A 27,537-nucleotide genomic window follows, 5' to 3' on the forward strand; every position below is an offset into this window, starting at 1 on the left:
CCTAATATTCATCTCTTAAAACCAGATGAATACAGGAGAACAGCTAGGTAATATTAGATTTGAGAATGGGTTTTATACAATAACAATTACTTTTGAGAAAGGACAGCTCCAAAAGGAAGGTCTTCGGGGGTAAAAAAAAAAAAAATCTTCCCCAGAGGGATAGCTAATATAAATATTAATGTCTTTTAAGAAATAACAGCTTCATTGTCAAATTTTACTTCCCACAACCACTTGCATCAAATTAAATGTAATAAATAACTCTAAGTGTAACAAGGGAAAGGAGAGGTGATTTGCTGAAGGATGGTGTTAATATCTTGCTGCCCCCCAAAAAATGTATTAAGCCAAGATGAAATGCATTTATTGAAAAAAGGCTGTGCATCTTAAACTGAAGAATAATAACCCCTAAAGTTCTATTAGAGAGCACAGAAAAGACACCAGATAAACAATGTGCATTTTCTTAATATGTAAATTTTACATTAAGGTCTTAGAGGAGAAAAAAAAGTATGTTAAAACAAACACTGACCGGGCGCCTGGGTGGCTCAGTCGGTTGGGCATCTGCCTTTGGCCAGGGTAACGATCCCAGCATTCTGGGATCGAGCCCCATGTCAGGCTCCCTGCTCAGTGGGGAGCCTGCTTCTCCCTCTCCGTCTGCCTCTCCCCGAGCTTGTGCTCTCTCTCTCCCCCTCTCTCTCTCAAATAAATAAAATCTTAAAAAAAATACTGATCTATTGGAGACCTATATTTATATATGTAACACATGTACTTTCAAAGGTAAAGAGTATCCCTAGTATACACATACACACAAATGATGATAATAGTTGCTTATGAAAAGGGATTCAGGTTTTTAACTGCTTCAAGCAATGTCCCATAAATCCTGTCCACTTCTCCTTTGCAAATAAGGCAGAAAAATGCTTGAGATGCACTGCCACAAGGGACTCCTAATAAATTTGGAATTGTTAAGACTGTCTCTGCAAATGATACGGTAAGAAAGGAGAAAATGAAACGAAATAATTGATTCATTGGGTGTTAGTTTGTGTAGTAGACCGTAAGCTTATTAAAGATAGAGTCCTCCCCCTCTCCTCCTCTGGTTCGTCCACAGGACTTAACACGAGGAATTGAGGTACTCTTAGTGGATGAGATCTTTGACAAAAACTTGTTACTGGGAGGAGCTCTACCTCATGTCTCATAACTCCCCTTTCGTGTTTCCAAGATGTAGTACCCCAAACTGAAGATAGTCATTTAAACCGTAAAGAGCAATTTCAAAAATAAAAATATGCTGAGAATGAAAACACAATGGAAGCCCGGCTTCAAATCCTTTGTTCGACTTTTTAATCACTTCTGGAAGAAGCAGCAAGAGGCTGGAAAAGAAAAAGGTTATTAAGAGGGTCTGTTCAGAAGAACGAAACCCAGTTACAGCAATTATCAGAGGGATGAAGTATCAATTAGCAAGCCCCGCCTTTCCCTCTTTGCAGCCGCTTCTCCCTGCCCCGAAATAAGGGGGTGAGAAAGAGGCTAAGTGGAGAATCAAAGGAAAAGAGAAAAAGTGGGGTCAGGCGCTGGAAGTGAAACTGGTACATTGGTGGAATTAAAGGAAGGCGTGGCAGGACACCGGCAAGCCAACCGGGAAGATCCCTGGGCCGATGAGACTCAAGCAGGGTGTTTGCGGGAAGAGGGGAAAACTGGAAGGGGTGCTGGGGTGGAGAGCGGCCAAGGCTTCGATGACAGCTTGGACTTGGTCTACGACTCGCAGGGGTGGGGGCAACCCGGGAGTCTTCCATTGTGCGCGCCCCTCCGCTCCTGCCTTCCCCTCCCCTCCCTGCACGAGCCGGAGTTGGAGTGCGAGCCCGGGCGGGAGCCCGAGCCGGGGCGGGAGCCCGAGCCCTCACAGCTCTGGGCCGCAGCACCGGTCGCCGCCTGTGCCTCCCATTTGCCCAAGGTAGAAGAGAATAGGCTCAGCCCTCCTCTGACCCTTTCTCACCGGATGAAGATCGACGTCGCCCGGCCTTCCCCTTGTCCATCTTCTCCTCCTCCTGCTGGAGTCGCAGTTGCAGTCGCTGTCACCTCAAGACCCCTCAGGCTGGGGGAGGGAGGGGGAGGGGAAAGGGAAAAAAAAAAGCCAGGAAAGTGCGAATTGCGCTTGCGCAAGAGCCGTCGCCTGCCCTCAGACCGGAAATCAGCCGCCCCTCCCACCTCACCCGGAAATCACTTCCTGGGACTTGTTTTCTCTGCTGAGTGCTTGTTTAGTGGAGCCATTCTTATCATCTGTGCACCTATGGGAAAGTGAGGTTGCATGTATGGTTTTAGCCCGAGATCGTCAGAGGCTTTGTTTACTTCGAAGACTGGGTAGACCGAAAATTGAAAGAGAGGAAACTAGGAATTCCTGTAGTTTAGTGGCTCTCGCGAGGTGACCCAGAAAAATGAGAATAAAACGTTACTTCTAAAATTAAGTTAAATTAAAATGTTACCCTTTCTGCAGTATTACTTTACTCATGATCTCTCATATAATTGTCCTCAAGGAGCGTCCCCAAACTCAGTAAAGTCACCTGTTAGCCTCGCTATTGGTTTAGCATTTGGAGTGTAAATATATTTGGTCAGCTGAGGAAAAGATATCATAGTAACAGAGGATCTCTTTAAAATTCAAATTCGTCATTTTTAAAGGCCAAGAAAAAAAGAAAAACGACCTCAATTTTTTAAAACAAAATGCCGAGGTGATAGAAAGTAGATGGATGTAAATTGAAATTCGTTCAATTAACATTTATTACAGTACTTCAGAAGCTAGACCAGTCCTCAATGACCGCAGTCTAGTATTTTTAGGCTGATTTTTTTTTTTAGGTCTTTCAAAGGGCCCATCAGTTTAGAAAATTGTCCTATTTGTCGGCCATGATGTACATATTTGAGTAATTTTTTAAATGTGTAAGCTGTAATCACAATAAGTTAAAAAAAAATGCAGCAGAGCGGTTTAAGGGATCCTGGAGGTTAACATCCGATCCCCTCCCCCCGTTTTACCAAGGCCAAAAAAGGGACTTGCCCAACTCACCACTAGAGCCCAGTCTCGTGCTTCTTGAGTCAAATTTGGCCTCTTAATTACTGTGTGGTCTGTGCTGAGGTATAGGTAAGCCTCCAGGTGCAAAAGCCTATTTGGGCTCAGAGAAGTGTTTTACAGGGAAGGAATGGTTGAAAAGCAGGAATATTTCAGGGCTTGATGAGATTGACATTCACTACAACGGTTTCATTTGGAGACCCTACTTTATTTATTTCTGTTTAACAAATCAAAACACTGCTTACAGAAAAATATCTCAATTTTAAGTTTCTTTACAAATCAACTTTTTTAAAAGATTTTTCTTATTTTTATTTTTAAGTAATCTCTATACCCAACGTGGGGCTGGAATTTACAACCCTGAGATCAAGAGTCCTATGCTCTACTGACTGAGCCAGCCAGGTGTCCCATAAATCAACTTTTTTCATTGAGCAATTTAACTCCGGAATCAAACCAGCTTAATTCATTTGCCAATATTGTAGGAAACAAATTAACTGCAAAAGATGGAAATAGAGCTGAGACATGGGAACATAATAAAGGAAAGTGTAAGTAGGCCTTATCCATTTCCACCCAAATTAGCTGCTTCCCTATAAGTAAGTGGTTTTAAAGTTTAGCAGTGAGAAGTTAACTTATAAGAAATGAAATTATAAGAAGTTAATCAACTTATTCACCTTGCAAATATATTGTTTAAACTTGTTGAACCAAATATACCATTTCTGCTAATGAAGACCTAGAAAGCCAGTTTGTTTCTTTGAATTAGAACTTGTTTTGAATAACATTTGAAGATAGATGAACTTGAAGCTCAAGAATTTCAAATTTGCTTTTTAACCAGTATTTTTATTGTTATAGTATTCATCTCTGCCTTGTAGTTAACTACATTGCAAACAACTAAAGGACTAAAAGTTTGTACTTTTTAGCAAGTCATTTAAGAACTTCATTTTGTCTTTTATGAAAGACTAAGTGATCTTTTACAGTGTTTTATTATGCTCTGGTGAAAGTTTCCTCATTTTAAAAATATGAAAGACGCCCCCTCCCCCCAAAAAATGGTGTCTTAGCATGTTTGGGAATAATGTCATTTCTCTTTTGTACATCGAGCTCACACCGTATAGAGCCTTTCAAATTAAAATCATTTGAGATTAGAAATTCATCAGCCCAGTATTTTATAAGAGAATGGACAGGTTTTATCTCAATGGGTATGGTTCTTTATTAAGTGTTAAAAGTGCATATAAAGTTAATTTAAAATTAAATTAGGTATTCATTGTATTTTTGTTCTAAGCAGTGGGTATAGTGGGTATTGTTTTAATAGTTTCAAGACAAAGTGGAAGTGTGAAGTTGATCAACCCTTTATTTTACCCCTTGATTAACAATTTCTTGGAAGAGAACTTAATAAAATTTGCAAAAGGCCCTTTCTCATCACAAGTGAATTAACTTTAAGTACAATATGAATGTAAAGAGGTTTATTTTTTTTAAGCTTTTTTATTTATTTGAGAGAGAGAGAGAGACCGAGTGGGGGGCGGGGTGGAGGAAAAGGAGAAGCAGACTCCCCACTGAGCCGAGAGCCCAACTTGGGGCTCAATCCTAACCTGAGGTGAAGACAGACACTCAACTGACTGAGCCACCCAGGCACCCCTGTAAAGAGGTTTAGATGGGCACTGTGAACATCTTGACTTCCTGTTTTAAAAACTAAAATAAACAATCTGGAACTTCTTACCACGGGCACCAGGAAAGCCTAGATTTTGCAAAGATATATGGAGCACTGTATTATGTTGCTATTCACTTCATTTTCATTGGTAATTGATTCTTTTCTTTAAAATGCTAAGAATTCTGTGAAGGAAGTTTTTATTCCGCATATAAATGAAGCTACCTGTGAATCATGAAAAGACACATATAGGTTGTTTAGTTTTAAAGACATCTTCCTTTTTAAGATAATCAATTGTAACTGCCCTGCAGTGGAATAGCCTGTTTCCAGAAGTTATAAAAACCTGCAGTGGGCGCCTGGGTGGCTCAGATGGTTAAGCGTCTGCCTTCAGCTCAGGTCAGGATCCTAGAGTCCTGGGATTGGGTCCCGCATCGGGCTCCCTGCTCCTTGGGAGCCTGCTTCTCCCTCTGCCTCTCTCTCTCTCTCTCTGTCTCTCATGAATAAATAAAATCTTAAAAAAAAAAAAAACCTGCAGTAAGTCTAGGTATTCAAGCAGCAGATGGATAATCTTTTGTCCAAAAAGCTATAGAAGGAATGTATGCACAAACCTTTAACTGAAGATCCCTAAATTGTCATGCCCTGGGGCTGAACCCAAGGTATCTTGTACATATACCACTAATTTCTTTGAAGTGTTCTTTTTTTAAAAAAAAGATTTTATTTATTAATTTGACAGAGAAAGACACAGTGAGAGAGGGAACACAAGCAGGGGGAGTGGGAGAGGGAGAAGCAGGCTTCCCGAGGAGCAGGGAGCTGGATGTGGGGCTGAGCTGAAGGCAGAGGCTTAATGACTGAGCCACCCAGGCGCCCCTGAAGTGTTCTATCTTGAAATGTTTAGTCAGCATTTCTGTGCCTTAATACATTTGGTTAGTTTCAAGAGAAAAATTTCATTTTATGTTACTATTTAGTAAAATTGAGGCTTTAGGTAGTCTCGTCTTCTTTAGCCTTTAACAGTTTGGTACCCACTTACCTCTGAATAATCCAAATCAAAAAACATAGTGTCTAGGATTGGACAAAGTCCATAAATCCAAAAATCTAGTTTTCAAAATTACTTGGGAGCATATTTTCTTACACTACCTCCAGGCCCCACCTCAAACCTTTTAAATCAGAATCTCCTAGAAGTGGAGCCTAATAATCTGTATGTTTAAAATTTTTCCCAGGAAGACATATCAAGTATTTTGTTAAGTACAAAACTGAACTACTAAACAATAATTTCCAGGGCTATACACTTAGGAGATAAAATCATAAATGCAAAGCAGTGATTTCTATAAAAGTCCAGAGTGGTTAGTTTTGGAGAGAGGGATAAGCGTTTGAAGGGACGTAAGGAATGCCTGGCATGGCCTGTGGTGGTTAGAGGATGTTTCTCTTTATAATTGTTCACTAAACTTTTTTTTTAACTTTCCTAGAAAATTCTGTTGCTTACTCAAATTTGAGAAACCCGGGATTTGGTGTGACATCTGATTTTTTTTCTTTCTACCTCTAAAATCCTGTTTTCTCTATGTCTTTTCCTCAGGTAGATTAAATTCAGCTATTTTAGTTTTTGCTGGGGAGAGATAGGTAGGGAGAAGGAATACTAAGAGGAAGGGATTTACTTTGCTTTTTTTGAACCTTCTACATAATGTCATTTCATTAGCTTTATCATTTTCTACTATTTTCTATAATTTACTAAATGGAGTTGTATACAAGCATAATTTTAGTAAAAAACTTCATAATTGCATTCTGTGTTGAGAAAACAGTAATGTTGCTTTTGTACCAAATAGTCATTCTTTTCTTAAAATATGTTTTAAAGGATTCTTTGTTTTATTTTCCAGAAAAGCAAATAAATAAAATAATGTTCGTTGTAAAAAAAAAAGTATTTAGATACTTTTAGCATCCTTCATTCTGTGCTTTTTAATGGCATAGGATATACAAAAGGAACTCTTAAGTATACCAAAGGACTATAATTACTATAATAAGGTATTATTGTGTAATCAGGAGTTAGGCCCTGACTTCTCAGATTTAAATTTATATTTTCTTTTCTCTCTCTTTTTTTTTGGTGTTGAAACCCAGGAACAAAGTAAAATTATGTTTTCATAAAATCTTACTATTCACCTGTGAAGAATGTAAAATATTGTTAAGTATAGTTACTTTATGATCCTAAAAAGGAAAGGAGTTCCTTAAAATCAAGCTAATTAAAATTATTTGCATCTGTGATTCTGTTGCCCCACCTACTCTCTTGTCAAGTTCATAGAAAGTAGAACGGTGCTGGAGCAAAGGGGAAATGAGGAGTTATCCCTTAATGGTTACCAAGTTAGAGTTTTGCAAGATGAAAAATGTTCTGTGGATGGGTAACAGTAATGGTTGCACAACAGTGTGAATGTACTTAATGCCACTGAACTATACAACTAAAAATGGTTAAAATGGTAAATTTTAGTATATTATACCACAATTTTTTAAATAAATGAAAACAATAGCCATCCCTAGAACAAAAAATAACAGCTGTGTCAACCACCTATTCTAAGTTTCTAGAAGGACCTAATTTAAAATTCTCACTAATGATTATATACTATTCTCTATTATTCCATTTAATGTAAAATGACAAGGCTATGTGATGTTAGACACTAAGTGTCTAACAAATGCCTTCACTAAATTTTTGGTGGATGAATGAAATAAACAGTTAAATATTATGCATTTATAAGATCACTGGTAAAAATGAATCTTCTCTCGGGTTCCTAGAGCTGCCTGAATCACTTTGAGAATGTCATTTTACCTTTGAAAGCCTCACTTCTCTATAAAATAAACATATTAACTAAGAATATCAATAACGTGCTTTGCAGCTCTAACAATCTTATTCCTAAAACTAAGCTATCTTATTCCAATCCATTCTTTCAAAAACTAAAAAGTTTGATTTCTCTCCTTTATTTTAATGGACCATCTTGATTTGTAAAAGAGAAAACATAGATGCATAGGATATTCTCTAAAAATGATTATTAAATTGACATTTATTAACTTTAAAATTATACGAGAAGCCTCTATAATTTTTAAAAAGCTTTGTATGCATCTTTCTCCTGTATATACAGCTAGAGGAATTTTGTCCTTTACTTCGTTATGCCCTTAGCAAAATCATAAAATCCTAACAATATTTAAGTGCCTAGAATTCAGGCATTATTCCAAGAACTAGAGATAGAGTAGTGAACAAAACAAAGCCTGTGCCCCTGCTCTTGTGGAACTTCTATTCTAATGCAAGAAGCGAGGAGGACACACAGTAAGTATATGTCAGCTGGTAGGTAGTGAGTGCTTAAGAGAGAGAGGCAGCAGAGAGAAGAAAAGAAAGAACGAAAGAAAAAAGAGAGGGAGGGAAAGAAAGAGAAAGAAAAAAAGAAGAATCATAGATAGGGGAATGAGGAAGAATTGGAGAGGATTGCCCTTTCAGATAGAATGCTCAGATCTCTGATCAGATAAAAAGTGGGCAGAAACTTGAAGGAAATAAAGCCCTACAGATATCTAGGGGAAGAGTGGTCCAAGCTATAGGCATAGCAAGGGGGAATGCTCTTAAACAGGAGCTTGCTTCATAGGTTGCAGGCAAAAAAGGCCAGGTGTGCCTGCAGTGAAGTAAGCAAGAGCATGGTGGGAAATGCACCTGAGAAAGAGCTAAGAGCCTGATCATGCAGCTAAATGAGTAAGCAAGTAAGAAAATGGAAGGAAATGACATCGAAGAGCTAAGGGCCATATGGGACCTTGTAGGTGACGATAAGGACCTAGGCTTTTTTTTTTTTTTTTAAGATTTTATTTACTTATTTGTCAGGAAGAGAGAGAGCACAAGCATGGGGAGCTGCAGGCAGAGGGAGAAGCAGGCTCCCCACTGAGCAAGGATGCAGGGCTCAATCCCAGGACCCTGGGATCATGACCTGAGCTGAAGGCAGATGCTTAACTGACTGAGCCACCCAGGCGTCCCAGGACCTAGGCTTTTATTCTGAGAGTGGAAACCATTGAGAATTTTGAACAGGGGTGTGAGATCCAATTTAGAGGTTTTGAAAAGATCATTCTAGCTGCTATGTGGAAAACAGACTGCAGGGTGATAAGAGTTTATGCCAAGAGATTGCACAGGAGACTTGATAATGAAGGTGAGAGTTGTTGGTGACTTGGACTAGGGTGGTAGAGGTGGAGGGATGATAAGTGATTCAATGACAGATATATTTCAAATAACAGAACCTAAAGATTTACTGATTGATTGGGTTGAGTGTAAAAGAGAAGGAAAGTTTGCAACATGAGTAACTGAAAGAATAAAGTTGCCATTTACTAAGGTAGTAAAGAGGAGAGAGAGAGTAGATTGAAGGAGGGGTTTTGCACATGTTAAGCTTGAGATGGCTATTTGACATCTAAGTAAATATGTCGAATAGACAGCTGGATATGAATCCAGGGGAGAGTTACAGGTTGGAGTATATTAACCAAGCAAAATGTGCTAAAATAAATTCTAAAGAATTGTCTCACTTTCCGTTCTGCAAGATACTGTTTGCTTTGCTCCTGGTCACTCCATCTCCACCTGTCCTTTTTATATCTGTGTGCCATTTGGTTATTCTAGTTTGCAAACTCTCATTCATTACCTCTGAGAATTGCCTCTTAAACAACTAAGTACACACTTAACAGAAGTGGAAAAGAATAATTAAATATTGTACTATATGCTATTAGAAAATACCAATTTTGTTTATTTTACTCTGTGATTAAAAGAAAAGTTAAATCACTAGCTAACAAGATTCTTTGTTCAGTTCACTGAGTTTTAAATATACTGGATCTTTCTCTTTATTTCAGTACAGAAAAAGGCAGTTTTCAGCCCAGCACCTGAATAAACGGGGTATTTTTTTTAAAGTTTAAGTAATCTACCCCCAACATGGGGCTTGAACTCACGACCCTGAGATCAAGAGTTGCATGCTCTTACGACTGAACCAGCCAGGCACCCCTAAATACTATATTAGATCTAAGAGACTTCTGCTTTTCTGTGCAAACCATGCCAAATTATAAAATAGACCTTCCTTTTTAGAGAGCAATCTGACAATCAATATCTGGTAAAGTGGAAGATGCTGATATAATCTAGAAATTCCACTTTCAAGTATATTGCCTAGGGAAATTCTTTTTTTTTTAAGATTTTATTTATTTATTTGAGAGAGAGAGAATAAGAGATAGAGAGCACGAGAGGGAGGAGGGTCAGAGGGAGAAGCAGACTCCCTGCTGAGCAGGGAGCCCGATGTGGGACTCGATCCCAGGACTCCAGGATCATGACCTGAGCCGAAGGCAGTTGCTTAACCAACTGAGCCACCCAGGCGCCCTGCCTAGGGAAATTCTTGATATGTGTACAAAAATATAGCTATAAAAATGTTCATCACAGCTTTGTTTATAATAGTGGAAAATTAGAGTAACCTAAATGTTCTTCAACAAGAAAATAGTTAAACTATGGCATATTTAAAGGCATATTCAAACAATGGAACACCATAAACAGACAAAATGAACGACCTAGGACTACATTTATTAATATGGATAAATATCACAATGTTAAAATGAAAAAGGAAGACTGGACAGATATATGTATATATATACATATATATATATATGGTTTTTTATTTCACATCTCAAAAAGGAATATCATCCTCTCTAATTTCACAGAACCTTTCATGTGTGAGACACTGTGTAAGATGGTTTTTACCTATATCAGTTAATTTTTCACAACAGCCTTGTGAAACAAATAATGTTATACCTATTTTACATTTATCTTTTCAAAATATATTAATGTAATATGTGCCAAGGGCATTCTAAGTATCGAAGATATAGTAGTTAAATGAAATTTCATGGGGTGCCTGGGTGTCTCAGTCATTTAAGCGTTTGCCTTCAGCTCAGGTCATTTTCCCAGGGTCCTGGGATGGAGCCCCACTCCCCCTGCTTGTGCTCTCTCACTCTCTCTTCTGTCAAATAAATAAAATCTTTAAAAACAAAAAACAAAATTTCTGTTCTGCCAGACCTTTTCCAGTGAGGGAAGACATATAATTTAAAAATATGCAAGCAAGAGGTGCCTGGGTGGCTCAGTCAGATTAGTGTCCATTTCTTGATTTTGGCTCAGGTCATGATCTCAGGGTCATGAGGATCAGGCTTAGTGCTGGGCCTGGAGCCTGCTTAAGAGTCTCTCCCCCCGGGCGCCTGGGTGGCTCAGTTGGTTAAGCGACTGCCTTCGGCTCAGGTCATGATCCCAGGGTCCTGGGATCGAGTCCCACATCGGGCTCCCCCTGCTCTGCGGGGAGCCTGCTTCTCCCTCTGCCTCTGCCTCCCACTCCCCCTGCTTGTGCTCCCTCTCTCTCTCTGTCGAATAAATAAATAAAATCTTAAAAAAAAAAAAAGTCTCTCCCCCCCAGAATAAATAAAATAAAATGGTTTTAAAAAGTTTTTAAATAACAATATGCAAGCAATTATGTATTAAGTGGTGATATCGTCTACAAAGAAAAATAAAGCAGGGTAGCATAATAAGGATCATTATTTTAGATAGCATAAATAAAATAAAACTCAGAAGTTGAAGAAACTCGTAGAAGGTAAGCAACCTGCTGAAAGTCACTCAATCTCAAAATCTGGAGCTAGGATTTAAACCTAAATCAATCTAATCCTAGAGGCTTCTCCTTTTAAAGGATGGTTAGGGGCGCCTGGGTGGCTTGGTCGTTGAGCGTCTGCCTTAGGCTCGGGTCATGATCCCGGGGTCCTGGGATCGAGCCCCATATCGGGCTCCCTGCTCCACGGGAGGCCTGCTTCTCCCTCTCCCACTCCCCCTGCTTGTGTTCCCTCTCTCGCTGTGTCTCTCTGTCAGATAAATAAATGAAATCTTTTAAAAAAATAAATAAATAAATAAATAAATAAAATAAAATAAAGGATGGTTAGATCTATCATTTACACTTTGGAAAAAGACATTAATTATGTAATAGCACCTGAGGTCAGCCGCGCTAGAAGAAAAAAGAGTTTTTAGTGGAACAGGAAGGAACAGAGAACAGTCTAGATAGGTTGAGTACTTTGGACAACCAAACACCCTCATAAAGTGCCAGTTACATATAGGAATCAGAGAATAAGATTCAGAAAGTGAGAAAAAAAGTTAAGAAAATAAAGCAAGCAAGCACCATCTTAATTTTGCCTTAAGCCTTGATACCATCTTGAGTGGCACTAAAAATCATTTTCAGTGCTACTTATTGGAAGTTGGTTATGGATTCCCAGTGTCAGTATTAAGAAATTAAGCAGAGAACGTATTCATGTATTTATTAAGATGAATTTTAGTTTTAGTACCCAATCACTTATTTAATAATAACTTAATTAATAATCTTCAGGGCAAGCCACTTAACCTTTCAAGGTCTTTTCTTTTCCCTTTAGGCTCTGTCCACAATAGCTGCCTAAATTAACTTTTTAGTCAGCAGCATTTTTTCATCTCAGACATCTGAATAACCATATGCTCTATTATAAGACAAATTGATCATAACCTGTAGTGTTTCACATTTCACCCCCATTGGCATCCCCTGCCATTTATTGAACAGTAAAATTTATTAAATGCTTACTATAGAAATAAACTAAGACCTACCAGATAAGAAAAGCAAAACCTACTTATTCTGCGCTCACTGTAGCAATGGAGTCAGCCACCATCACTTGCATTTTGGCAAAGACGCAAAGGCAGGCAGAAAAATGGGAAAGCTTTATAGTGGAAAATAGGAAAGGCTGTTGGGATGTCCTGATGCTGTTGACCTGGGGAAGCTGCAGGTGGGCTAACTAGAAGCAGACTATCTAGTGTGATTGGTTAAGGATGCATATTTGGCTCTCTCTGGTGGGTCCTAAGTTGGAAGTGGGGATAAAAATTAGGAGAGCACTCAGTTATTAGTTAAGTCCTGGCTGTTTGGTGCCTTTTGTAACAGAGGTTATTGTTTAGCTTCCTGGATTGTCACTAGAGGTAGTGGTCTGACTTCCTACAACTCTGACTTATAGCAGGCTGGCTTTCTGGGCTGTTTATTGGGGTTGGCTTCTTGGGCAAGATACTATGGGTTCTGTCATTATATATGGTCTGGCCATTGTCCCTTACTTCACTGTGCCTTACTACTTTGCATCATTCACAATTATTTTGAGTTAAAGTCTTTAGCATGAAAGGGTAATGTCTTAGTGAAGTGCTTAATTTTAGCATGATTTCCCACAAGAATAATTTAACAAGCTGAAAATTTTATTTTTTCTACCATTGACATACTATTGCTTTTTACTTTCAGTGGTTACCAGTGACTCAGGAGTTGAGCTTCCAGAAATTTATTGAACAATCTGACTTACTAGAAGAACTTAAATATGACTTCAATGAAAAAGCTGAATTGAGACACACTGAGACACAAAGGCCTTTTGTCTTTAACTATTATAAAAATGTCCTTGAGAGAAATAGCAAACGCTACCAGGCCCTTGGCCATTTGCTTGCACAATACATTTATGAGCTTTTGGAGAAAGTATGCAAATTACAAAAAGTGTATATCCCCCCAGAGGCTGATAAGGAACCAAGAAGCTTCTTTTTCATGAGTGAGACAGCATTAACAAGTCATCATTCTGTTCTTCTTGTCCTTCTTCAAGACCATGGGGTCTTTAGAGCTGGTCAGTGGAGTCAGCAGGCAATAATACATCATGGTCTCCAACATGGAAGTCAGATACCGTGTATTCAAATGGCATTGCAGGCACATTATGATGTAATTGTGCTAAACCCCAATGACAATTTTGTGGACCTAAAGATGGAAAAAGAGTGGAAAGACCTTTTAACACAAAATATTGGGTCCTCTTCCCTAAAAATGGTTCAGGCAGAGAATTTTTTATCTCTCCAGCAACCTCTCCAGTGCATCCCTAAAAGATGCAGCAACACCCCTGAAGAACACATGGCTTACATTTGGGATTACTTCATTTCAAAGACTGAAGGCAAAGATGTTGCTTTCATTGTACATGGTTATGGGGGTTTGGTATTTATGGACTTACTTGTTCGTAGAAAGTGGGAAGTGATGAACAAAGTATATGCTGTTGCACTTATTGACTCTGAACATCATGTAGGACACCAGTTGGGAAGTGATGTACAGTTATTAGCCTGGATAAAGCACCACTGCCGTGAATGGGTGACAAGTCCTAAGCCTTTGGATAAACCTGCAGCTACTGTTTTAAAAAAGGAGTTTCCTATGGTTTCTGCTGGTACAGAAAAACACAACTTAGCCCCTTCCTCTAGCCTTCAGTCAATTTTTAAATACTTTAAAAGAGCTTTGAAAGCCAAAACAACTATTAATTTCTCTCGAGTGCCAATAGTAACAAGAAGCTCCACAAAAAGAAAGCAAAGTGCTTAAGTTGCTTTTTTGTCATCTAAGATTTTTTTTTGTCTCACTGAAATGTTGCTAATGTAGATGCTAGAAGAAAAAGAATACTTCACAGTACTATATTATGAAACGAATATACACAGTGTTATATTCTGGCTTGAGGTTTGATTGGTTACTTCCTTTGAAGAGTGAATATGTTCTCTTTTGTAGCCCTATTGATGAACAGTCAATACCATCATTAATATTTTACAGTATTATTCAAGTTAGAGGATCTTTTGAAAAGCTCTCTTATGATTTAATAGAATGTAGTTGATACAGATTAAATCCTAAGTCTTTGGTTTCTATGTGGTTAATGCCATATTAAAACTATAAGTGAACATAAAAATTATCATAAACTCTATTTTTATATGTTTGTGTTCTTTTGCTTAAATTTATCAGTCTTCTGTTCAAATGTATTGAAGGTATTTACTCACACCTTCAGCTAATATTTGAGTGTCTACTATGTACCAGTCAATTGTAGCTGTTGAGGATACCAGCAAACAAGGCCAACATTGCCTTTATCCTTGTGGAGTTCACAATGAACAACAAATTGCTAGTGTGAAGAGTGTTCAGAAATGTAAGGTGCCATGGAACATCTAGTATGAGAGCTAACAGCCTTGGGGGCCAGGGAATGCCTCCCTGAGAAAATTATGCTTAGTTTAAAGGATAAGAGCAATTAGGTGGGAAAACAAATTCATAGGCAAAGGAATAGCATATGCAAAAGTCTTGACATGGGAGAAAGAAGTCCAGTTCAGCTGAAGCTAAAAAATTATGGGTGAGTAATGTCAAAGAAAAAATTATTCATGACATTTGTTAAAAGATACAAGGAAGACTTATTTAGGAAGGATTACTGCAATGGGGTTTTGCAGTAAGGGAAAGAGATCAGGCTGAACTTCTGACTCAACAAGGACAGTTGAAGGTGGGGAATGTTATAGCCAAAGTGTAGGATGAGGGTCAGTGAATGGAAAATTAACCAAGAGGAAACATCAGGCATAAGAGAGATTCTTAATAGGCTGACTCAAAATAATTCTTACTGAAGGCAGGCCAGGATGAGGAGGCCTGGAGGATGAGGAATTTTATCGGATCCTGAAGATCAGATGCCAAAATGGGAGATTTTCACTAACTGACAGCAGAATTCTTGCTAAGACTGGATTAAGTGAGGACAACAACAACAACAACAAAAACTGGACTACGCGGACCAAGGATGGAGTCCAACGTTGGAGCCTAGTTGAGAAGAGGGCTCATAGGAGGGAGCTGGGCTCAGATTTGGTCAAGGAGAGAGGTTTTGTCAGTAGTTGGAAAGTTAAGTTAGAGAAATAATCAGAGGCAGTTTGCTCAAGGCTGCAATGTCCATGGTTATGATTTTCGACTTTATTCTCATGACAATGAGAAACGTTGGATGGTTTTAGACTGGAGAATATTCTCAGCTTTACATATTATAAAGAATATCCTGATTGCAGTTTGGGGAATAGATTAGAGGAAGGAGAAGCTTGGAGGCTGAGAGACCAAATTAATTTTGGTAGTAGTCTGAGAAATACTTAATACTAATACTTAACTACTAATACTAATATAGTTAACACTAATATTTAATTATGTAATACTTATGCTATATGCTAACACTTTTGTTTCTGTGAAAAAATTTTGTGATTGGAGGTCAGGAATAAAGAGAAGGAAATAATAAGGATTACTCCCAGATTTTTGACTTGAGCAACTATATGTATAGAAATGCCATTTGCTGAAATAGGGACTACTGGTGAAAAATTTATTTTGGCTGTTCCAGAAGTTCTAAAAAGAGAAAAAGGAGGAGGTAACAAATTATCTTTAGCTCTGCCCATAGATGAGTAAAAGAGGAATCCATAGTAGACATTGCATTTGAAAAATTAACTCTGGGGGCTCCTGGGTGGCTCAGTTGGTTAAGCAACTGCCTTCAGCTCAGGTCATGATCCCAGGGTCCTGGCATCGAGCCCCATGTCAGGCTCCCTGCTCTGTGGGGGAGCCTGCCTCTCCCTCTCCCTCTGCCTACCGCTCCCCCGGCTTGTGCTCTCTCTCTCTCTCTGTCAAATAATTAAAATCGTTTAAAAAAAAGAAAAAGAAAACGAAAAAGAAAAATTAACTCTGCCACAGGATGCCTGGGTGGTTCAGCCACTTGTTTCCAGCTCTTGATTTCAGCTAAGGTCCTGATCTTGGGGTCATGGAATTAAGCCCTGCATGGGGCTCTGCACACTGGGTGTGGAGCCTGCTTGAGGTTCTCTCTCTCTCCCTCTCCCTCTGCCCCTCCCTCCCACCCCACCCCCACTTGTGTGTGCATGAATGCACAAGTGCATACTCTCTCTCTCTCAAAAAAAAAAAGAAAAATTAACTCTGCTATATCTAATGGGAAATACAGATTTTTCTGATATAGCTATTTCTAGTGTCTTCCTGGTGTTCCTATTCACAGTGTTTTTTTAACCCAGCATATAATATAATTCCTGTTATGTACTGAATATTTGTGTCCTCTGAAATTTATATGTTGAAATCCTAATCCTCAGTGTGATAGGAGGTGGGGCCTTTGAAAGGTACTTTGATCATGAGGGTGGATCCTCATGAATAGGATTAGTGTTCCTATGAAGGATACCTCAGAGAACTCCCTTCTACCACGTGAGGACACAGCAAGAAGACATTCATCTGTGAATCAGGAAGCAGTCCTTTACCAGACACTGATTCTGCCAGTGCCTTGCTCTTGGACTACCCAGCCTCTAGAAATGTAAGAAATAAACATTTGTTTAAGCCTCCCAGTTTGTGACACTCTGTTATAGCAGACCAGACAGACTAGGACAAATCTTTATCATTAAAGACATATTTCCAATTTCTCTTCTTTCTGTACCGTGTCTTAAGTGGCATAATGAAAAAAAAAAAACCACTGAACAGTAAATTGGGATATGCAGGTTTTAAATGAAACTCAGCCTTGGATAAACCAATTATTCTCTCCCAGCTTTTACTTTCCAATTTGTAAATGAAGTGAGCTTTGAAGTCCCTTTCGATATAGTCTATCTAGAATGTATTTAATGCACTTAATGTGAAAAGTACCAAAAAATGTTTTTAAGAAGTTGCCATAAAAGCTCTTCTGTCGGGGCGCCTGGATGGCACAGTCATTAATCATCTGCCTTCGGCTCAGGTCATGATCCCAGAGTTCCGGATTGAGCCCCACATCGGGGTCCCTGCTCGGCCGGAAGCCTGCCTCTCCCTCTCCCACTCCCCCTGCTTGTGTCCTGCTTTCGCTGTCTCTCTCTCAGTCAAATAAATAAATAAAATATTTTAAAAAAAAGCTCTTCTGTCTTGCACTTAACTAACTTGAAGTTGATATTTCTCATAACTCCCAATTTGCTATTTAATCTGGTAGTCAGGTATATTAGTTATCTATAGCTGCATAACAGATTACCCCCAAAACTTGGTGGCTTAAAACAAATATTTATTATTTCACAGTTTCTGTTGTTCAGAAATTCAGGAGCAGTTTAATTGGGTAATTTTGGCTCAGCATCTCTCAGGAGAGTACAGTCAAGATTGTCTGGGGTTGCAGTGATCTAAAGCTTGACTGGCTGTTTGGCAGAAGGCCTTGATTCCTCACCATGTGGACCTCTTCCATAGGCTGCTTCTGCTAAAGAAGTTATTCTGGCACTTATTAAGATAGTAAGGAAGACTTAATTCAAAACTGTTGTAATTAGGGATATTGCAATAGCGCAGGGATATTGAACTCAATTCTGAATACAGCAAAGATAGGGTGTCAGTGATGGAAAACTACTAAGAGGAGGCATCAGGGTAGGGAGATTATTGCTAAAGGCAAGCCAGGGCTTTAGACACCAAGAGTGGGAAATGAGGAACTTGATCAGCTATCAAGAGTTGATTTAGCAGGATTCTTGCTAAGACTAAGCTCTGCATCCTCACAGAAGGCCAAGGTTGAGGACTAGTCCAGAAGAGGGCTCAGAGGAGCCTAAGTAAAGTTTAGTGAAGAAGAGAGTCTTTAACATTTGTATGTCTTCAGGACATGGCAGCTCTCCCAGGGTGAATCATCCAGGTGAAGGAGCACAAGCAGGAAACCACTGCCTTTTTATGACCTATTCTCTGAGTTGCATACTGGTCCACTTTTTTTTTTTTATTTGTTAGAAATGAGTCACTAAGTCCAAGGGAAGAGGAATTAGGTTCCACATCTTAAAGAAAGAGTCAAAGAATTGGGGGACATATTTTAGACCACTGCATGTGAAATGATGCCAAATGAAATTAATGGTATAGTAACTTAACTCAGTTATTGGTTATATTATCTCTGCTCTAGGAGCATGTTTATCTCATCTTTCAAATTTTTTCTTGTTTGTTTATCTATTTATAGAAAGGGCATGTGCACGTGAAAGCTTGGGGGCAGATCATAAGCAGGTTCCATGCCCAATGTGGCGCCCCATGCAGGGCTCGATAACACGATCCTGAGATCAGAACCTGAGCGGAAATCAAGAGTTGGTCACTTAACTAACTAAGCCACCAGGTGCCCTGTTTTCTTGTTTTAATAAACAGTTCTATGTATTTAGAAACTCGTTTCTCTTTTTCAGCAAAACAGCATTTTTGCCATAGACAAATGCTTGTTTTGAAAATAAAGTTTACTTTAAGCTTTCTCCTCCAGGGGTCACCCTAATCTGTTCCTGTACTCTGACTTTTGATGTTGATCTATTTTTGCAGCTTGAAGTTAAAAAAAAAATCTCCAGTTTCTTGGCTATAAACTGCAGACCAGAGATGTGTCCTGATAGGGAAAAGACTGTTGGAGAGGACTTCAGGAAAATCCTAAGTTCTTGTGCCATCACCATATGATTTCTTTTCCTTGTGGAAAATAGTTAGAGGTAATAGGCTATTATCATTGTAAGCAAAGTGCATCAAGATTTGTGTGTCACTTTCCAATACCAGACTAAACATATCTTTTGTTTAAGATTTTATTTATTTATTTGACTGAGAGGGACACAGCGAGAGAGGGAACACAAGCAGGGGGAGTGGGAGAGGGAGAAGCAGGCTCTGCGCTGAGCAGGGAGCCCGATGCAGGGCTCAATCCCAGGACCCTGGGATCATGACCTGAGCCGAAGGCAGACGCTTAACGACTGAGCCACCCAGGCGCTCCCAGACTAAACATATCTTAACAAAAAGGACAACACATTGTTTGCTAAGGGAAGTCTCTTTTTAAAAAAGAAAACAAGAAACTCCTTACATGCTTTTCAAAGTTTCTTCAACACAGTGGTTCTCTAACGTCACAGTGCATTAAGATAACCTGGAGATCTTGTTAAGACAAAGACTGATGGGCCTCACTGCCAAAGTTTCTGATTCAGTAGAGGTAGGTGGGGCATGAAATTTTGCCTTTCTAACGAGTTTCCAAGTGATGCTGATGCTATTCCTGCTGCTCTAGGGACCATACTTTGTGAACCACTGTTAGAAAGACTAGGTAGTGGCGCCTGGGTGACTCAGTCGATTGTCCGCCTTCTGCTCAGGTCATGATCCCAGGTTTCTGGGAACGAGCCCCACCCACGTCGGGCTTCCTGCTTAGTGCCGAGTCTGCTTCTGCCTCTGCCTCTCCCCTCCGCTCATGTTCTCTCTCTGGCTCTCTCTCTCAAATAAATAAATAAATAACTTAAAAAAAAAAAGAAAGACTAGGTAATAAATGGCCAGAGAGATAATAAAGTTAAATTTACCTCATGTGAGGTGAAAGTTATGATGGATTATCATCTGGCCTAGTTTCCTACCCTGAGGAAAGCAACAAAAGGGGTTTGTTCATTGAGCCCATGTTTATGATCCATGTGAACTGACACATTTATCTTTCCCTCCTGTGGTAAGGGAAGGGTTGCATCTCACTCTTCAAGACCAGGCCTTCCAGTTGTCTTTCAAATATAAAAACTAATGCAAATTAAAAATAAGAGATTTAAGTCCATTTCCAGAAATGGAAACTCAAAGTAAGCTGCCATATCTACGAATTGTCTTCTATCCCCACCTGTCTCTTCCTTTCTTCCTGTTACAAAGGAATAGAATTTCCTCCTATCCAAGACCAATTCCCTCCAATTGTCCTCTGAATACCATCTCTTTCAATCTTCTCAGGAAGTTCACTCTTCTCACTATTTTCCTCACTCCCTTGCTAAAAATCCTATCAGTTGGTCAAGTCTCTCCCAACATAACAGTAATAATAACTAACAAAAATTTCCTGGATGCCACACCTAGGAACTGAACCCATTGTATATTACCCCTGCCAAATTTCATTAAAACATTTACACTTGCTGACTCCATTTTCTCATAATCCACTAATTCCTTAACCACTTTCATCTGGCTTCAGCCTCCAAACCTTACAATATGGTCCCAACGCAATGGATGCTTCTCAGTCTGTTTCATGATATATAGGCAGCATTTGACCTAGATGACCCATTTGAACCTTATTGGGTCACTCTTCTTTGAAACACTCCTCCCTTGGCTTCTGTCATATTCTGATTATTTCCCCCCTATATCTCTAGCTGCTCATTTTCAGTCTCCTTTGCTTACTCCTCCTCTTTACCCATACACTGGGTAATCTCTTCTACACACATGGTTTCACAGACACTAGTTTCAAAGCCTCTTTCATAGCTCTCAAATCTCTAGCTGTGGTTCATTCCCTTTCTCCTTAACTCTAGCCCCATGCAGCGAACTGCCATATATTGTAAAGGAGACATCATCTGACTTTGAAGGGAGCTCAGTCATTACGTCTAAAATTGCTCTCACCAACTGTGCCCTCACCCCATCTACTCCTTTCCCCCTTCCCTGCACAACTAATCACCGTCTGTCCCGATGCTCAAAGTACAATATTGACTTCTCCTTCTACCCCCAAATCCCAATAACAAAATTCTATCATTTTTACTTCTTAAATATCTTCCAAATCTGTTACTCTGTCAATAGTGTCCTTCAATGTACAAAAGTTTTTAATTTTGTACAAAATGTCTGTTTTCTTCTGTTGCTTGTGCTTTTGGGGTCATATACGAGAAATTATTGCCAAATCCAATGTCATGAAGTTTCCCCCCATGTTTCCTTCCAAGAGTTTTATAGTTTTGACTTTTATGTTGAAGTCTTTGATCCATTTTGAGTTAATTTTTATATGGTTTTAGGTTAAGGGTCCAACTTTTTTCAGCACCATTCCTTGAAAAAGACTGTCCTTTCCCCAGTGAATGATGCTGTGCCTAATGCTTTAATAGTGAAAACTAAATTAAAACACTTTAAAATGTGCTGGCTAAACCAAGCACCTGCAGACTGGATTTTGACCCAAAGGCCACAAATTTGCAGTGCGTGACTTAATTTCATTTTCACATTAAATTTAACAAATGAGCTAAGGGGAGTGAGAGATATTTTGTGTTGCCTATCATGTTCCAAGCAATGTACCAGGTGCTGGTGATAAACTGGTCACAAAGGTTCATTGTTAAAGTCCTAGCATCAAGCTGTTTAAAGTTGAGCGAGACTTGTGAAAACATTTTATTTTAGCACTATGTGAGTAAATGCTGATAAATACGTGTACCAAGCAGAGAATAGGTTAAGAAAAGAGGAACAGAAATTCCTTAAATAGTGGTGTAACAAAATAAAACCAGCTACAAGCACACACGGGTTGAGAGGATCCCTGGCATAGCCCCAACGCCAGCAACCAGCATTCTCCATTACAGCACTGCTTTTCAGGCAGGAAGGCTTTCCCCAAGTGGCGGGACGTCATAGGGAAGCGCCGGGGAGAGTGGGCGGGATTTCCGGCCGCGGCTGACCCGTAAGGTACGGAAACTAAACCGACTAGCGTAGTTGCGTGAGGAGCGGATTCCTGCGCAGCATTTCCCCGCGTGAGTACTGCTTCCCCGTCCGGGTCTCTGCGGTTGGCACCAGTGGGAGTCACTGTCTCTGCACTCCTGGTATGGGCATGTTTCTTGTCTTCTTCATTGTGTGTGTTGAGTGAGAGGACACGGGAAACCGTTCAGAGATACACTTAGTGGAGTATGTGCGCCAAGAAGGCCCACAGATAAGTGGAAGCCCAGTGATTTTTAAATCCCGGGAACAAGAGCAATCTTTACCAAAATGATATCCTTGTTTGTTTTAAAATTTGGGTTTCAGGGGCGCCTGGGTGGCTCAGTCGTTGAGCGTCTGTCTTCCGCTCAGGTCATGATCCCAGGGTACTGGGATCGAGCCCCGCATCGGGCTCCCTGCTCCGTGGGAAGCCTGCTTCTCCCTTTCCCACTCCCCCTGCTTGTGTTCCCTCTCTCGCTGTGTCTCTCTCTGTCGAGTAAATAAATAAAATCTTTAAAAAAAATGAAATTTGGGTTTCATTTCTATGATACCCTAAAAAATCTTTACCGGTTACAAAGACAAAACTCCAAAGACTTTGTTTCTGAAATCATGTTTCCCATATTAGGGCTGAGGACTCCCCGTTAAATATTTCAGGGAGTCTAAATGGTTTTTTCTTTAAAAGGTGACTGAACATAGGGCGCCTGGCTAGGTCAGTCGAAGAGCATGCGACTCTTGATACTGGGGGCCTGAGTTCCAGCCCACGTTGGGTGTATAGATTACTTAAAAAGCAAAACAACAACAACAAAAACTTTAATTTTTTTTTTTTTTAAGTAAGCTGTATACCCAACCTGGGGCTTGAACTCAGGGCACCCCCCTCCATCAAGAGTCACATGCTCTACCAACTGAGCCAGCCATCTCCCCCCGCAAAATAAACTTTTTTTTTTTAAGGTGTCTGAATATGTTTTAAATGCGAAAAGCATTGGTCCATGATATTTATTCGAAAAATACTTGAATAATTCCTGTGAGCCACAAACTGCCAAGCACTGGGTTCAATGTTAATATAAATAGTCCATGGGGCGCCTGGGTGGTTCAGATGGTTGAGCATCTGCCTTGGGCTGGGGTCATGATCCTGGAGTCCTGGGATCGAGCGCACATCGGGCTCCCTGCTCAGCGGGAAGCCTGCTTCTCCCTCTCCCTCTGCCTGCCAGTCCCCCTGCTTGTGCGCTTTCTGTCTCTCTCTCTCAAATGAATAAATAAAATCTTTAAAAAATAAAAATAGAAAAATAAATAGTCCTTGCCCTGATAGAGTTTACTGTATAGTCAGGCAAATAAGTAACCTGGAAATTACAAAACTGTGTTACAAATATGATAGAGGTAGAGGGTGCTATAAGAACTAGTAGGAATACTTGATCTAAAGCTTGAGGTGAAGAATAGCTAGCTGAAGAGGTAAGCAAAAGGCGATTTTGTGGAAAACTTTAAAAGTCATGTTTATAAGTTTGGAATTTAACCTGGCAGCAATGGGTTTAAAAATACACAGTGAGGACCATGTGAGTGTATTGATCAGATTTGCACTAACTCCAAATGGCTTAGAGATGAGGCAAGCAGAGCAAATCTGGAGGCTAGGGGATGCAATTAAGATAATGGGATTCAAAAGAAGTTAATGGATTCAAGATGTATTTAGAAAGTAAAGTGAATGTAATTTAAATAGATTAGATATGGTGGGTGTGAGAGAGGACGGTAATAAAATGACCCCCAGTTTCTGACTTCAGCAAATAGATGAATAGCAGTGTCCCTCCCTGAAACCATGTGGAAGGTAAAGCAGATTGGAAAGGGAAGGGAGAGAGATTATTTTCATATGTTGCATTTGAAGTGTTTCTTCTGACGCATGGTGGTTGAAGCCACAGAGGTAGATCAGACCTCACATTGTAAATTTTATATTGGGGGAAAAAAAGAGGGGGAGGGCTAAAGACAGAATTCAGAGGCACATCTGCTATTAAAGGAGGGGAAGACATCTGAGCATCAGGGCACGGCTTAGGGAGCCACTCTCAGAAGCATGCAGAGTCATTAAATGAAGCAGAGGGAAGAAGGAATTTTTCAAGTGTTTCAGTTGCATTTTGTAAAATGTTGATTTCCTTTTTTTTTCTTCAAATCCTGTACGAGTTTCACATTTTTAAGCATCTTCATTGTTTTGTGGATATCCAGACCTTTAGGAAAAATTGTGGAGCTTATATAAATTTGCCCTAATTTTGGACATTTTGTTTGGCAATAACATTATTTGCTGCAAAATAAACTCTGAACTGGAGAAAAGAGGTTTATTTTGTTCTTGTTTTTAAGGAATTTATTTGGGAGAGAGCCTGAGTGGGGATGGGGAGGCAGAGGGGGAAACCAGACTCTCGGCTGAGCAGGGAACCCGATATGGGGCTCAATCCCAGGACCCATGAGATCATGACCCAAGCTGAAGGCATCGGCTTAACCAACTAAGGCACCCAGGCGCCCCTATTTTGTTTTTTTTTTAAATCAATAGATCTTTCTATATTTCTGTTTTGAAAACATGAAAGCATTGATAGAGCAGCTCCTAAGTGCTTTTTACTAGTTGCCATCCTCTATAATTTTTCTGTCCTTTGTCTTACTGTCTTCGTGTGTTGCTTATGTTAAGGAGCTTGTGTTTGGATCTGTATCCGGACTTAGTATAGAATGGAGAAGAATATAGCATCATGATCTCACCCATATCAGCAGAACATTACTTTCTTATCCAGTAATACTGATATTCTGGACCCTTAGATACAAGTCTAAAAAGGATCTTTCTTTTCCTCAAAGCAATAGTGAAATTTATGTCTAAAATAAGAACCCAAATAAGTTTTAAACTTTTTGCCTGATGAGTGATCACAGGCTCTATGCCACAGGAGTCTAGGAAAAATTAATGGTACAACAAATAAAGTTGTGCTCACTTTGTGTTGCAAAAATCAATTGCTTTTTTGGTGTCTCAAATTTATACTTGCACAATCAGTTGACAGGTTTTAAAAATCTTTATCTAACTTTTCATTACATTTTGCTTCTTTTGTAGGGGTCTTACATGCCTATTTTCCTCAAAATGAGTGGTAGTATCACCTTAAGATCTTGTGCCAGATTTTTGGTGCCATTTACCATTCCTGGGAAGAGAAGGGTTTTATGTTCAGCAGTTCTGCAGAGATACATGTCTTCCAAAATACCAGCTGTGTCCTGTCCTAAAAAGGAGAGTACATCACCTCCTGAACAGCTGGGATTGGATGGGTGGAAAATTACAATGAAATCTACTGTGCAAGAAGATGTTTCAACAGTCTCGAGTAGCAAGGATGAAGATCCTCTAGCTGCCATCAGGGAATTAATTGAGATGTGGAGATTGCTTGGCAAAGAAGTACCAGAAGACATGAGTGAAGAAGAACTCAAAACTGCTATGGAATGTGTTTCTAAATCATCAAAAAAAAAATACTTAAAATATTTATATATTAAGGAAAAAAAGAAAAAAGCTAAGCAAATAAAAAAGGAAATGAAAGCAGCAACAAAGGAAAAAGCAATAAAAGAACAGTTGCTAGAAGCCACTAAGGAAGATAAACAGCAAAACTTTCTATTTCTACGACTTTGGGATAGGAATATGGACATTGCCATGGGCTGGAAAGGTGCTCAGGCCATGCAGTTTGGACAACCTTTGGTTTTTGACATGGATTATGATAATTATATGAAACCAAAAGAACTCCAGAATACTGTTTCCCAACTTTTAGAAAGTGAAGGATGGAACAGAAGAGATGTTGATCCTTTCCATCTTTATTTCTGCAACTTTAAAATAGATGGTGCTTATCATAAAGAGTTAGTTAAACGTTACAGAGAAAAATGGGACAAGTTGCTTTTAACAGCAACAGAAAAGTCTCATGTAGATTTATTCCCAAAGGATAGTATTATATATTTAACTGCAGATTCTCCCAATGTTATGACTACTTTCAAGCATGACAAAATTTATATAGTGGGATCTTTCGTTGATAAGACTATGCAGACAGGCACATCCCTAGCCAAGGCAAAACGGCTGAAGCTGGCAACAGAATGCCTTCCATTAGATAGATATTTACAGTGGGACACTGGTACCAAAAATCTCACCTTAGATCAAATGATGCGTATTTTGTTATGTCTGAAAAACGGTGGTAGTTGGGAAGAGGCTCTGAAGTTTGTTCCTAGGAGAAAACATACTGGTTATCTGGAGATTCCTCAGCATTCTCAAGAGTTTGTCAACAGATTGAAGAAGTCAAAGACCTGTAATTCATTTCCAAAAGATTCTCTAAATAGATACACACAGAAAAGGTGGCTTAAATGAGAAAATTTGATAAAAAAATAAATGGTCACAATATATGTAAATCAAACCATGATGCTGTATGCCTAAGCTTATACTGTAATGAATGTCAGTTATTTCTCAATAAAACTGGAAGAAAAAATGGAGTGGGAATACAATTCTACTGGTCTATTTCTTCCTGAATGGAATTCACTTGTTCTTTTTTTTAAAGGTTGTCTTTCCAAACTAACAAGTGTTTTTCCCCAATTAAATTTCTGCAAAACTGTGGAAATATATTTTCTTTACTATAAAAATAAACCTAATAATCTTAGTAAAAAGAATTGTCCAAGTTCGTTGAGCCCAGTAAAACAATTGTACCATTGCTGTGGCTTTTTTGTGAATATTTTTGAGTCTCAGACTCCATTTTCTTTTTCTTTTTTAGATTTTATTTATTAGGGAGAGAGTGTGCATGAGCGGGGACGGGGTGGGGGTAGAGAGAGGGACAAGCAGACTCCTTGCTCAGCAGGGAGCCCGATGAGGGACTCCATCCCAGGACCCCAGGATAATGACCTGAGCCAAAGGCAGATGCTTCACCAATTGAAACACCCAGGTACCCATCCCTTTTTTTTTTTTTAATTTATTTATTTAGATTAGGGGGAGAGGGAAAGAATCCTCAAGCAGATTCCCCGCTGGGGGCAGAGGCCCCTGATCTGAGGCTCAATCCCAGGACCCTGAGATCATGACCTGAGCTGAAATCAAGAGTCACCCACTTAACTGACAGCCACCCAGGAACCCCTCCATTTTCTTTTTTTTTTTTTTTTAGGGATTTTATTTGTCAGCACAAGCAGGGGGAGTGGCAGGCAGAGGGAGAGGGAGAAGCAGGCTCCCCGCTGAGCAGGGAGTCCGATGTGGAACTTGATCCTAGGACCCTGGGATCATGACCTGAGAGGAAGGCAGTCGCTTAACCGACTGAGCAACCCAGGCGCCCTCCATTTTCCTTCTTAAATGTTCTTTTAGCAATGTCAACAACTACCCTTTTATAAGAAATTGTTTTTTTCTCTTACTTTTTTATTATGTTAATCACCAAACATCATTAGTTTTTGATATAGTGTTCATGATTCATTGTTTTTTTTTTTTAAGATTTTATTTACAGGAAAGACTTTGAACTTAAGGTGGTGGTTCACTTATTAAAGTAACATTTGATACAGTGCTGGGCATGTCATAGGCACTGAAGTTTATTGTTTAACTGAATTTTGGTTAAACAAAAGGTTAAGACATCCCTTGGCATGTCATGGGATTTGCCTATATTATGACAAATGGGTTTGGGGGGATGAAATTCATTTTGTGTCCTCTTAGGAAGAAAAAGGGGGGTTTACTT

At 39.4% G+C, this 27,537-nt stretch overlaps 3 protein-coding genes across 8 annotated transcripts in view; 2 read left to right on the forward strand and 1 right to left on the reverse strand.

Moving 5' to 3' along the window:
* SENP7 (SUMO specific peptidase 7) overlaps positions 1–2,130 on the reverse strand; it is a 133,757-nt gene extending 131,627 nt beyond the window's left edge. For 4 of the 6 annotated variants that reach the window (XM_028119221.2, XM_028119220.2, XM_028119219.2 and 1 more), the window contains exon 1: positions 1,979–2,125. In XM_028119221.2, the coding sequence (XP_027975022.2) occupies positions 1,979–2,018 (40 nt within the window). In that variant the 5' untranslated portion in view covers positions 2,019–2,125. Of the gene's footprint in view, positions 1–1,968 lie in introns of all 6 variants that reach the window. The other 2 variants (XM_088024355.1, XM_028119222.2) reach the window with 2 other exon arrangements.
* A 1,410-nt stretch (positions 2,131–3,540) lies between these two features.
* Positions 3,541–14,074, forward strand: LOC114221092 (putative protein ARB2BP). Its single transcript, XM_088026208.1, is given in 2 exon segments — positions 3,541–3,630; positions 12,980–14,074. Coding segments are annotated over 2 exon segments (1,185 nt in total).
* A 7,792-nt stretch (positions 14,075–21,866) lies between these two features.
* Positions 21,867–26,338, forward strand: TRMT10C (tRNA methyltransferase 10C, mitochondrial RNase P subunit). Its single transcript, XM_028119183.2, has 2 exons — positions 21,867–21,990; positions 24,927–26,338. Exon 2 carries the CDS (start codon positions 24,936–24,938, stop codon positions 26,202–26,204), a length of 1,269 nt encoding a protein of 422 aa, XP_027974984.1. The 5' UTR covers positions 21,867–21,990; positions 24,927–24,935; the 3' UTR covers positions 26,205–26,338.
* Positions 26,339–27,537: the final 1,199 nt, after the last annotated feature.

The sequence above is a fragment of the Eumetopias jubatus genome, unplaced genomic scaffold (genome assembly GCF_037043125.1).
Source record: "Eumetopias jubatus isolate StellerSeaLion01/CBP00866 unplaced genomic scaffold, mEumJub1_p1.0 scaffold_1, whole genome shotgun sequence".
NCBI classification, from domain to species: domain Eukaryota; kingdom Metazoa; phylum Chordata; class Mammalia; order Carnivora; family Otariidae; genus Eumetopias; species Eumetopias jubatus.